General features: G+C 39.3%; 1 protein-coding gene across 5 annotated transcripts in view; it reads right to left on the bottom strand.

Annotated features, from left to right (window-relative positions):
- Positions 1-11,050, bottom strand: part of MUSK (muscle associated receptor tyrosine kinase) — a 91,271-nt gene that overhangs the window by 15,605 nt on the left and 64,616 nt on the right. For all 5 annotated transcript variants that reach the window (XM_029203083.1, XM_029203081.1, XM_029203084.1 and 2 more), the window contains one exon: positions 2,965-2,971. In XM_029203083.1, the coding sequence (XP_029058916.1) occupies positions 2,965-2,971 (7 nt within the window). The remainder of the gene's footprint in view (positions 1-2,964; positions 2,972-11,050) is intronic.

Genomic DNA, 11,050 nt, shown 5'->3' with positions numbered 1-11,050 from the left:
ACACACACACACACACACACACACACACACACACACACACACACACAATACATACGTAAAGAGACTGCCCAGTCACAGTTTCAGTCAGAGTTGGAACAATTTCCTCCCCTGTTTTGCTGACTTATAAACCTCAAATTTTATGCAGTGATCAAATTTCAGAGGCAAGATATGGAGGCCAATGGGGCCATTTTTCCCCTCATCTTTCTAACCCTATCACTTAAAAAATTGAAGGAGGTCACAGCAAAACCCAGGGAACAAGATGAATGCAAAAAATTTCCATTGGTGTCTTCTGTCTTTTGCAAGTGATGAGTGCCCTTTCTGTCCAACTGAAGTCATATTTCTGCACATGCAGATCTTGGGACTGTGGATGGAGCAACAGCAGAGGCAGCTGGTCCTGTTGCTCGTTTGAACAGTGGGGCAGAGGTCACAGGGATCTGTTCACAGAATGCTGGTTGTTTTGGAATGATCTGCTGGACTACCTCCAAAAATTCTAGTTAATATTGCACATGGAGCCAGTCCCTCTCTTGTCTCCTGACAGACTGAACCTGGCTGACCTCTCTTTCTGAACAGTTTCTCTTTTTGGAGGCAACAACTGATATCTGATCCCACGTGCCCCTTCTAACTTATTTTATAGCAGACAGCTCTCCTTGGTCAGATGGAATATTTAAAGGATTCTCACTACACCTTCTGCTTTTATTTTCTCTCTGCTTTAACATGTATGAATCACATTCAGTAGAATACAGTTGACCCTTGAACAATGTGGGTTTGAATTGTATGGGTCCACTTATGCCCAGTTTTTTTTTTCAATAAATACTACAGTCCTACGTGATCCCATCCGTAGTTGGTTGAATCCAAGGATGCAGAACGTGGATATGGAGGAACCACATAGACAGAGAGCCAACTCTAAAGTTATAGGGCATGCTGGTTGGTGCCGCCAACCCCTGAATTGTTCAAGGGTCCACTGTTCTAAAATGTGATCTTCCAGTTTCTATGAGGGCAACATCTCTTCCCTTTGAACACGTTGTCCAAGGGCACATCCAGATGACCAGCCATGGCATGGTTGGTTGGGACAACCCCACTACCCCAGCGGAAACTCCACACCTTCTTTTCCTGCCCTCCCTAGGGCTGGCACACGTGAGAACGGGACCTCTCCCCTGATAGCGACACATCTTCTTCCTTATACAGCAACTGCCAGGTTCCCATTGTACTTTCCCAACAAATGTGGGAAAGTACTCTTAGAGTACGCCACTCTAAACTTCCAAAGCAAACTGGAATTCTTTTTATCCTTTCATGCCTAGTGTCTTTGTATATGATTCATTCTCTATGACAGGGATCGGCAAATAGAACCCACAAGTCAAATTTGGCCTACTGCCTATTTTTATGCCACCTGTGAGCTAAGGAGAAGTGAAAATGATATGAAATTCAAATTTCAGTGGCCAGAAGTAAAATTTTCTTGGCACAGAGCCAAGTTCATCCGTTTACAAATTGTCTGTGGCTCCTTTTGTGCTGCAATAGCAGAGCTGAGCAGTTGCAACGGAGACCGTATGGCCCACAAAGCCATATACTTGCTGTCTAGCCCTTTGCAGAAAACCAAGAGTGCTTGTGTTATCACAAGTGAAAGATGGTATGGAATTTTCATTAGCATTTATTTGACTATAATCAGTTTAAATTATTTTCATTTGCATTTAGTTGCATGTGACTGATTTATTTCTGTTCTTGAGCCCTTAGAATTTGTGCATGATTCCATTATTATGTTACCTTGTAACTAGTGTGTGTGTGTGTGTGTGTGTGTGTGTGTGTGTGTGTGTGTGTCGGTCCCCTAGTGAAATGTAAATTCCTTGGGTGCAGGGAATATGTACAATTTGTTTCGTTTTATCACTTTCCAATATAGTGCCAGGAATACAGTGTTTTAAAGATGCACAGAGAAGACAGGTGTGCTGAATGAAAGAGGTGTATGAATGAGAGATGGCATCTCTTCTGTGGTTGGCCTGCATTTTAATTTACCTTTTCCCGTGTTTATGTTGTATATCCCTTCAGTAGATACTCAGCTTCTCTGTAGAATCCTTCAGGTCAGGACTCTTTCTCAATACCTATTTATTAGGTAAACAAATGCATCAAGCTATATGAATTGGGAAAAAGATTGAGAACAAACTAAATTTTCTTATGCAATGAATTATTTCATTCCATGGAATTAGAATCAATGGCTTGAGTTGCAGGTCCTGCTCAGTTGCTGTGCTACCTGGATTAGCAACATAGGTATGAATCTGTGTTCTTGAGTCTGTCTGTCTGAGCTCAGATTGAGGCTTTGTAGTTAGCTATGTGGTCTGGACAACTCTTGTGCCTCAGGTTCCTCATATAAAGAAAGAGGGATGATAGCTTTTGCCCCATAAAGTTGCTGAAACATTAATATGAGACCAAAAATGTCCTGCAAAACTTAACTGCTATTATTAGTAGTAATGAACAATTCTAAATTTACACATCATAGAGTTTTTATGAAAGGCAATTTTATGCAAATAAAATGCTGTAAGTTTCACAGTGTTATATTACATGGTGTTACTTTCTTATCTGCAGGATAAAGCTATGAGGGAGGGTTTGGGAGTCAGTTCTGTGTCTCTTTTCCAAGCCTATCATATACTAGCTATGTAAGTCATGTGTACTCTCCAGTTCAAAGTATGTCTCTTTGTTTCTTTTCTGTACAATAGGGATAATACTAGCATCTATTTCATGTCCTGAGGATAAATTTTTAAAATGCATGTAAAGCTCTTAGCACAGTGCCTGATACATAGTAAGTGTTCAACGGATGTTGCCTATCTTCATCTTCATCATCATTTTGTGAGAGTATTAAAAGGATTAGAAATTAGAACGTTTTCTGAAAGATTACAGTACTCAATGAATAATAGATACTCAGTAAATGGCATGTCAAACAAAGCGAAACAAAACATTGGTATAACAATAATATCTTACCTCCATTCTAGTAACAGGAAAGGAAGTTTCCACAGGAAATCAAATTAAAGGGGAAAAGAAACAAAAGTTAGTACATTTTCATCTCAAGGTTTGTAACAGATAATTTTCATTCTTCTAATCTCTAAGTTTCTGAAAAGTTCCCTGCTTCTGCTAGGAGGCCAGATCCTGCATTAACAGGCAGATTTGGAGAAGGAGAGTAAGAAAATATTAAATGTCTCCAGGAACTGAATTCTTCCTTTCAAGCTGAGTCAACCGTGGCCTCATTAGCCCAGGCAGTATCATAGGTCAGAATTTCCCTCTGTTGGCCACCCAAGGACTTTGCATCAAGAAAGCAAGAAGTGGAGGTTGAACAGGAAGAGGGTGGCGGAGCTGTGATTCTTACAGACCCACTGGCTTCACGTGGTCACACAGCATCCCACACTCAGAAGGGTCCCATGCTTAATTTAATGTTCTGCGGTTATCATCTTGAAACACTTAATAATTTTTTAACAAGGGGCCCCACATTTTCTGGAGAGAACAGATGGAAGAAACAGGAGGAAATTCTTACAGAGAAAAAGGTATATAATTTGGAATGGGTAAAGGCAGAATCTAATAGCAGCTGAGCAGGGAAACCTGTTGAAACGTGAAAAGTCCAAGGTTATGTATATGAAAGAGCCCTCAATTTAAGATGTAAAAGAGAGGATTCAATACCGTGGAGGTCAACCAGAGCCAAAGAATCCAGCCATAGAACTTGGGAAGAGATACTCAGCTTAGCTAGGCTTCGATTTCAAGGACAAGTGAGGAAAAAAAAAATCAAGGTCATTTAAGGGTGCTCAGTCTTTTCAAGAATATTAAGAGAATCAAAGGATGATTCACTAGGCTTCCATGTGTTTCGTACAGAAATTTCTCCAGTCACATTTTCATTTTTGCGGGGGCGGGGGGCGGAGAGTGGGGAGCAGGGAAGGGGTCCAAGAGCCTCCGATTATAAACAAGTGCTTTTATCTCAAAACTAGATTTTTAAAAATTTCCAAAACTTCCAACAGCCATCAATATTTGTAGTATCTTTTCCATTATCTGGAAAAGCCAATAAAATGTTGTCTCTCTTCTAAAACAGGCAGCCAATCTAATATAAAAAAGCTGCCTGATTGTAGAAGGAATGCTTACCTCTTGAGCCTAGCTGCAGAACAGCTGGTAGCAATTTAGTGTGGCTACTGGCTGTTAGTCATTTATTCCTTTCCCTTTTATTAAAAACAAAAACAAACACCTTTAATCCATTGGAAACCAGATGAAGCCACCATGAAATGCCAAGGGACGGGGCCTGTTTTGTTGGTAAGAACACTTCTACCTATCGTGGCTGAAACACTGGGTGCTGCTACATCACCCCACGTCTCACAGCTGGGGGGAACATTGCGGGGGACACGGGAGTGTGACTATGGGACATGAGAGAGAGTGTGAAACATGGTAGTACGTTCAATCAGCTGTATCGATTACAAAATAAGAGTCCAAAGTTCTAATTTTTTTCTGTAATAATGTGAAACATCAACACAAAATATAGAAAATAAAAATGTGAGATGAATGAATAAAGATGTGGTATGTATACACAATGGAATATTGCTCAGCCATTAAAAGCATGAAATAATGCCATTTTGCAGCAACATGGATGGACCTAGAGATTATCATACTAAGTGAAGTAGGTCAGACAAAGACAAATATCATAGGATATCACTTATAGGTGGAATCTAAACTATGATGCCAATGAACTTACATACAAAACAGAAATAGACTCACAGACATAGAAAACAAACTTATGGTTACCAAAGGGGAAATGGGGGGAGCGATAATTTAGGATTAAAATATACACACTACTATATATAAAATAGATGACCAACAAGGACCTACTGTATAGCACAGGGAACTATACTCAATATCTTGTAATAACCTATACTGGAAAAGAATATGAAAAAGAATATATATAACTGAATCACTTTGCTATACACCAGAAGCTAATACAACAGTGTAAATCAATGATATTTCCATAAAAATTAAAAAAATAAAAATACGTGGCCAATTTTGGGAGGGTGGGGAACTCCAATACTAACATATCGGATTTCTCCCTACTGCCCAGCTTTGGTTATGCTACATATTTTCATTTGAGCTTTAAATTTAGTGACCAGAATCCCCAGACTCTGAGGTCAATCCAAAGAAGGGGCATTGCAGACAAGGGGGGTGTTGGTAAAATGAGGAGTGGCTTATGTTAGAGGAGGGATGTGACCACAGACTCATTCCTGTACCCTCAGACTGAATAAGCAGAAAAGAACTCTGGACCTCAGTATTTCGTGAAGGACCTATTAATGCCATTGAGAATGGGAAATACAAACATGGATTTTCCTCTACTGGATCCCTGTGTCTATTTTTCCTAGCTTTATTAAGATATAAGTGATATTCAACATTGTGTAAGTTTAAGGTGGACAAGGTGTTGATTTGCTACAGTTACATAATGCAACTCTCTTAGCAACTTTCAAGTATATAATACACTATTAACTATAATCACCAATGATGTACATTAGATTTCCAGAACTTATTCATCTTATAACTGGAATTTTGTACCATTTGACCAATGTCTCCCCTTTTCCCCGACCCCACTGCCCCGGTATCCGCTACTGTACTCTGTTTCTATGAGTTAGACTTTTTCAGATTCCACATATAAGTGATATCATACAGTATTTGTCTTTCTCTGACTGACTTATTTCACTTAGCACAATGCCCTCAAGTTTCATCCATGTTGTCGCAAATGACCAAATCTCTTTCTTTATCATGGCTGAATAATATTCCATTATATGTATATACCACATCTTCTTTATCTATTTTTCTGTTGACAGACACTTAAGTTGTTTCCGTATCTTGGCTACTGTGAATAATGCTGCAATGAACATGAAAGTGCAGATACCTCTTTGATATCCTGTTTTCATTTCCTTTGGATATATATCCAGAAGTGGGTTTGCTGGATCATATGGTAGTTCTATTTTTAATTTTTTTCAGAAGCTCCATACTGTTTTCTATAGTGGCTGAACCAATTTACAATTCCACCAACAGTGGGTCAGGGTTCCTTTCTCGCCAATACTTGCTAACTCTTACTTTTTTGATGATAACCATCTTAGTAGGTATGAAGTGATAGTTCATTGTGGTTTTGATTTGCACTTCTCTGATGAATAGTGATGTTGAACACCTTTTCATGTACCTGTTTGCCATCTGTACGTCCTCTTTGGAAAAATGTCTATTCATATACTTTGTCCATTTTTAAATTAGATTGTTTGGTTTTTTTGCTGTTGTATGTGCTCTTTATATATTTTGGATATTAACCCCTTATATATAATTAGCAAATATTTTCTCCCATTCTATAAGTTGTTTTTTAGTTTTGTTGATGGTTTCCTTTGCTGTACAGAAGCTTTTTAGTTTGGCGTAGTCCCACTTGTTTATTTTTACTTTTGTTGCTTATGCTTTTGGTATCATATCCAAAAAAATCATCACCAAGACTGATGTCAAGGAACTTACTGTCTATTTTTTCTTCTAGGAGTTTTATGGTTTCAGGTCATGTGTTTAAGTCTTTAATTCATTTCCAGTTAATTTTTGTGAGTGTTGTAAGATAGAGGTCCAGTTTCATTCTTTTGCATGTGGTTATCCAGTTTTCCCAACACCATTTATGGAAAAGGCTGTCTTTTCCCCGTTGTATATTCTTGGCTCCCTTGTCATAAATTAACTGACCATATATGTGTGGGTTTACTTCTGGGCTCTGGATTCAGTTCCATTTGTCTAGGCATCTGTTTTTATGCCAGTCCCATACTGATTTGATTACTATAGCTTTGTAATATAGCTTGAAATCAGGACATGTGATGCCTCCAGCTTTGTTCTTCTTTCTCAGGGTTGCTTGGCTATCGGGACTCTTTTGTGCTTCCATACAAGTTTTTGAATTGTTTGTTTTATTTCTGTGAAAAATGCCATGGGAATTCTAATAGGAGTATATGAAATCCACAAATAGCTTTGGGTGCTGTGGACATTTTAACAATATTAATTCTTCTGATCCATGAACACAGGATATCTTCCATTTATCTGTGTCTTCAATTTCTCTTATCAATGTCTTGTAATTTTCAGCATACAGATCTTTCTCTTCCTAGGTTAAACCTATTCCTAAGTATTTTGTTGTTTTTGGTGCTATTGTAAATGGGATAGTTTTCTTCTTTTTCAGATGTTTTGTTGTTAGTGTATTTTTAAAAAACTGATTTCTGTATGTGAATTTTGTATGTGGAACTTAATTCATTGATTAGTTCTAACAGATTTTGGTGGAGTCTTTAGGATTTTCTATGTATAAGATTGTATCATCTGCAAACAAGGAGAATTTTACTTCTTCCTTTCCAATTTGGATACCTTTTATTTCTTTTTATTGCCTGATTGCTTGGGCCAGGACTTCCAGTACTATGTTGAATAGAAATGGTGAGAATGGGCACTCTTGTCATTTGCCTGATCTTAGAGGAAAAGTGTTTAACCTCTTGCCATTGAGTATGATGTTGTCTGTGGGTTTGTCATATGTGGCCCTTATTGTGAGGTATGTTCCTTATATCCAATTTGCTGAGAGTTTTTATTATGAATGTATGTTGAATTTAGTCAAATGCTTTTTCTGCCTGTATTGAGAGGATCATGTAATTTTTATCCTTCATTCTATTAATGTGGTGTATGGCACTAATTGATTTGTATATGTTGAACCATCCTTACATCTCAGAGATAAATCCCACTTGATCATGGTATGTGATTCTTTTAATGTGCTGTTGAATTTGGCTTGCTAGAATTTTGTTGAGAATTTTTGCATTTATGTTCATCAGGGAAATTGGCCTTTAGTTTTCTTGTAGTGCCCTTACCTGGCATTGGTATCAGGGTAATAAAAATTGGTGTTAATTCTTCTTTAAATGTTTGGTAGATTTAATACCTGTGTCTATTTTGATGGCCTTTGGCTCTTCCAGGACTCTGCTCATTACAGGGATCATGAGGTGTCTTGCTGGTCTCTGTCACAAGGCTGATGACAAAGAGAAGGCATCTTGCCAATAACCCAGCATCCTGCTGAGTTTAAATTGCAACTTGAGCCTTTTGAGGTTGTGACTGGAGGGGAAATGGAACTTCCTGGTTCATAGGGAGAGGTTCCAAAAGTTTTTCTGGCTCCTTTTGATGACTAACAGCAAATGTAAATGAGTCAGAAAGAAGTATATCACATTTCTCAAATAATACATATGAATCTGGGCATACACATGGAAGAGTTTTGGGAAAATGAAGGCTGATCTTTATTTTTTGTTGTTGTCTTTCAGACACTAGCAATATCAATAGACATAATCCTAAGCACTAGACCAGATTTTTCTATTTCCAGTTTTCCTGCTGGGTTGAGTAAATAAACAGATGGAGTGAAATCTTCAAAGTGAAACACAGAGAATGTGACAAAGGGGACTGTTGACTACAGAACACTAGGGGAGGATGGGGATGGCTGAAATGAGAGAAAGGAGAATTTGGGGTAAGGAAGCATTGCCAAAATGTCCAGGGGAGGCACCAGGCTCTGGACCTCTGGCCAGCCCCATCAGAGGCCAATGGAGAGAGATGCCTAAAGCAGAAGTGGAGAGAGCGAATGTCACAACCAAGCTCTGAGAGATCTGGAGAGCATAAGACCGTGCTTTGAAATGATTCTGAATTAAAGTGGTTCCATGAATCCCTTTTTCACCAGAGTGGCATCACTTCCATGGAATATTGGTTCAGGGGGCACCCCAGAGTTGGGAAGTATGACAGTTTCCTCAGTGATGGCAGGGAGACTTTTATGAGGCATCTAGCAGCTTTGACTAAAAAGAACGGGTTAAGGAGAGGAAGAAAAATGGCAGGTGTCTCATGGGGTTCAGAGGTCTTATTCCAATGCACTCATGAGACACCCTCATTAAATCTGCCTGAGGAAATTTTAGGAAAAGTAGGGGAGCTTCAGGTCTCATAGTAAATGGGATCCAACAGGAAAAACAGATCAGGGGATGAACAAAAGGGCCTTGCAGCTTTTTATGAATTAGCTACGTGAGGGAGTCCCTCTACTCATTTTAGTAACTTTGTTTCTATGTGCAGATGGATTCACATTTATTATTCAGATACATTACCTACAGGCCCATTGGCTAAAGTCACGTCATTACTGGTTTCAGTCTACATGACTATCGCCCCTACTGGGGTCACTGCTCCCTATCTGCATTCACCTCTGCTACGGCAAGTTTCCAGTCCTCTCTGCTGCTATGTGCCAACTCACGCATTGCTCCCTCCATTCCTTTCCGCATGCAAATTCTCCTGCTATTTTCCCCCAGGCTGCCTTTGCTCTTTGCCCTCATTCTCACTCTGGTCTATTCTCAACATTAATGACTTCTCCCTGCATTCTGGGACATTACCTTTCTATGCTGCCTGTCCACACTTTAAGGCTCTTTTCACCACCAGAAGATACCATCATTTTCTTTAGGATTACAGCTTCCTCTGTTGGTATACTTCTGTTTTAACGGTGTTGGATCAGGTTCTCATTTGGACTAGGACTGGGATGAAAGGGGTGATGTTGCTGTATACACTGTGGTGGTAATTATGCCCTATAGTCCTTTCAGCATCTTGGAGATCATGTCATGTGATGGATCTGTCTTTGTGGCAGGGGAGATAAACCCATTTTATCAGGTTCTTCTTTTTATTGATCATAGCACTGCCTTCACACCTGTCTTTGTATTTATGATGGGTGGGCTCTGAAGGTTACCGCACTAAAGGGGGAGTCCCTGACCAGTCCCTTCAGCTTGGTATGTTGCAGAAAGGTGGAAGGTAAGGGAATTAAGAATTCAGATACACATTTTATAGATTCCTTTCTCTGGACCAAAATCCTAGAAGAGAGGTATATTGATAAATTAAGGAAAAAGCCAAAGCAGAGGGAGTTTTTCCTGCTTCTTATTTGGGACTCTAAAAGCAGAGAACCTTTTAGGGACCTCTTACCCTGACATAGGATGGCCATATTAGTGTAAAAATGGTAGCATGACATGGTTGGGTAGACAGCAGAACTGAGTTGGTAGGTGTGAATCTTTTTTGGATTTTGTGTAACATGAAAGTGATCCAGAAGTTGCTTCAGGCTGCATGAGGGATAAGGAAGGAGCTGACTTGGATTTTTAGCATATCTGGTATTGTAGGGAGAGCCAGGGTGACCTACGTGCAGACGTTGCAGGGTAGACTCTAGAGAGGGGCTCGATGAAGGATTTGACTGAGATGTAGAGGGTTGTGCTGCTACAGGAAGAGCCTCAGTGGGGCTGAGCCAGACAGGGAGGTCCTCTGGGTCCCAACCGAGCCAAGAGATGAGATCACTAGTTCTCTAGCTGTAGACTTTACCAAATACCAGGGCGGGTCCAGAGGACACCACTGCATAAATCCAAGACTCCTTCTCTCTTTCCATGTAGGGAAGAGATACAAGGAGAAAGGGGAGGAAGAAACGTGGCAGGAAATTGATCTTTGAATGACTGAATAATTACCTGAAATGAGACTCTCTTCAGATTAGCAACATTAATTTTTCTCTTCTAACCAGTGGAGGTGATTCTAATCTAAGCTAGATTAAATCGGTCTATTTTCTTGGATTTGAGAATTCATACGTAAATGTTTCTCCTTCTCTCTGCACACACAAACACACATACACACACTTTGTAAATATATAGATATAGGTTATATAAATATATATTTATGTATTTAACACTGGGTCTTGATCAAATATCAAATAAAACATAAGATAGTGAGAATCATTCCAAGTAATTAAAAAGCATCAAAAATTTAATTGTTTTATTATCTCTTGAACCTCCTCATGTTCTTTTATCTGTTATTATTTGTCCTAGACGCTTTCCTCAAAATCTCAGACACATCTGAACTCCTTCTACCACATTCAAACACTTTCAAATCTTATCGTTTCTCTCCTGATAGGTTTCACACATCTCCCCTGTTCTCTCTTTACCAATTGTTACTGTTGTTGTTCAGACCTTCATGACTTTCCCAGACTCCTGGAATAGCCTCCTGTCTGCATGCCATGCCTCCCCAT

The sequence above is a fragment of the Monodon monoceros genome, unplaced genomic scaffold, assembly GCF_005190385.1.
Source record: "Monodon monoceros isolate NGI ecotype Baffin Bay Population unplaced genomic scaffold, NGI_Narwhal_1 Super_Scaffold_5, whole genome shotgun sequence".
Classification (NCBI taxonomy): domain Eukaryota; kingdom Metazoa; phylum Chordata; class Mammalia; order Artiodactyla; family Monodontidae; genus Monodon; species Monodon monoceros.
The sequence above is the reverse complement of the archived record's forward strand: the minus strand, read 5'-3'. Positions and strand labels throughout refer to the sequence as shown.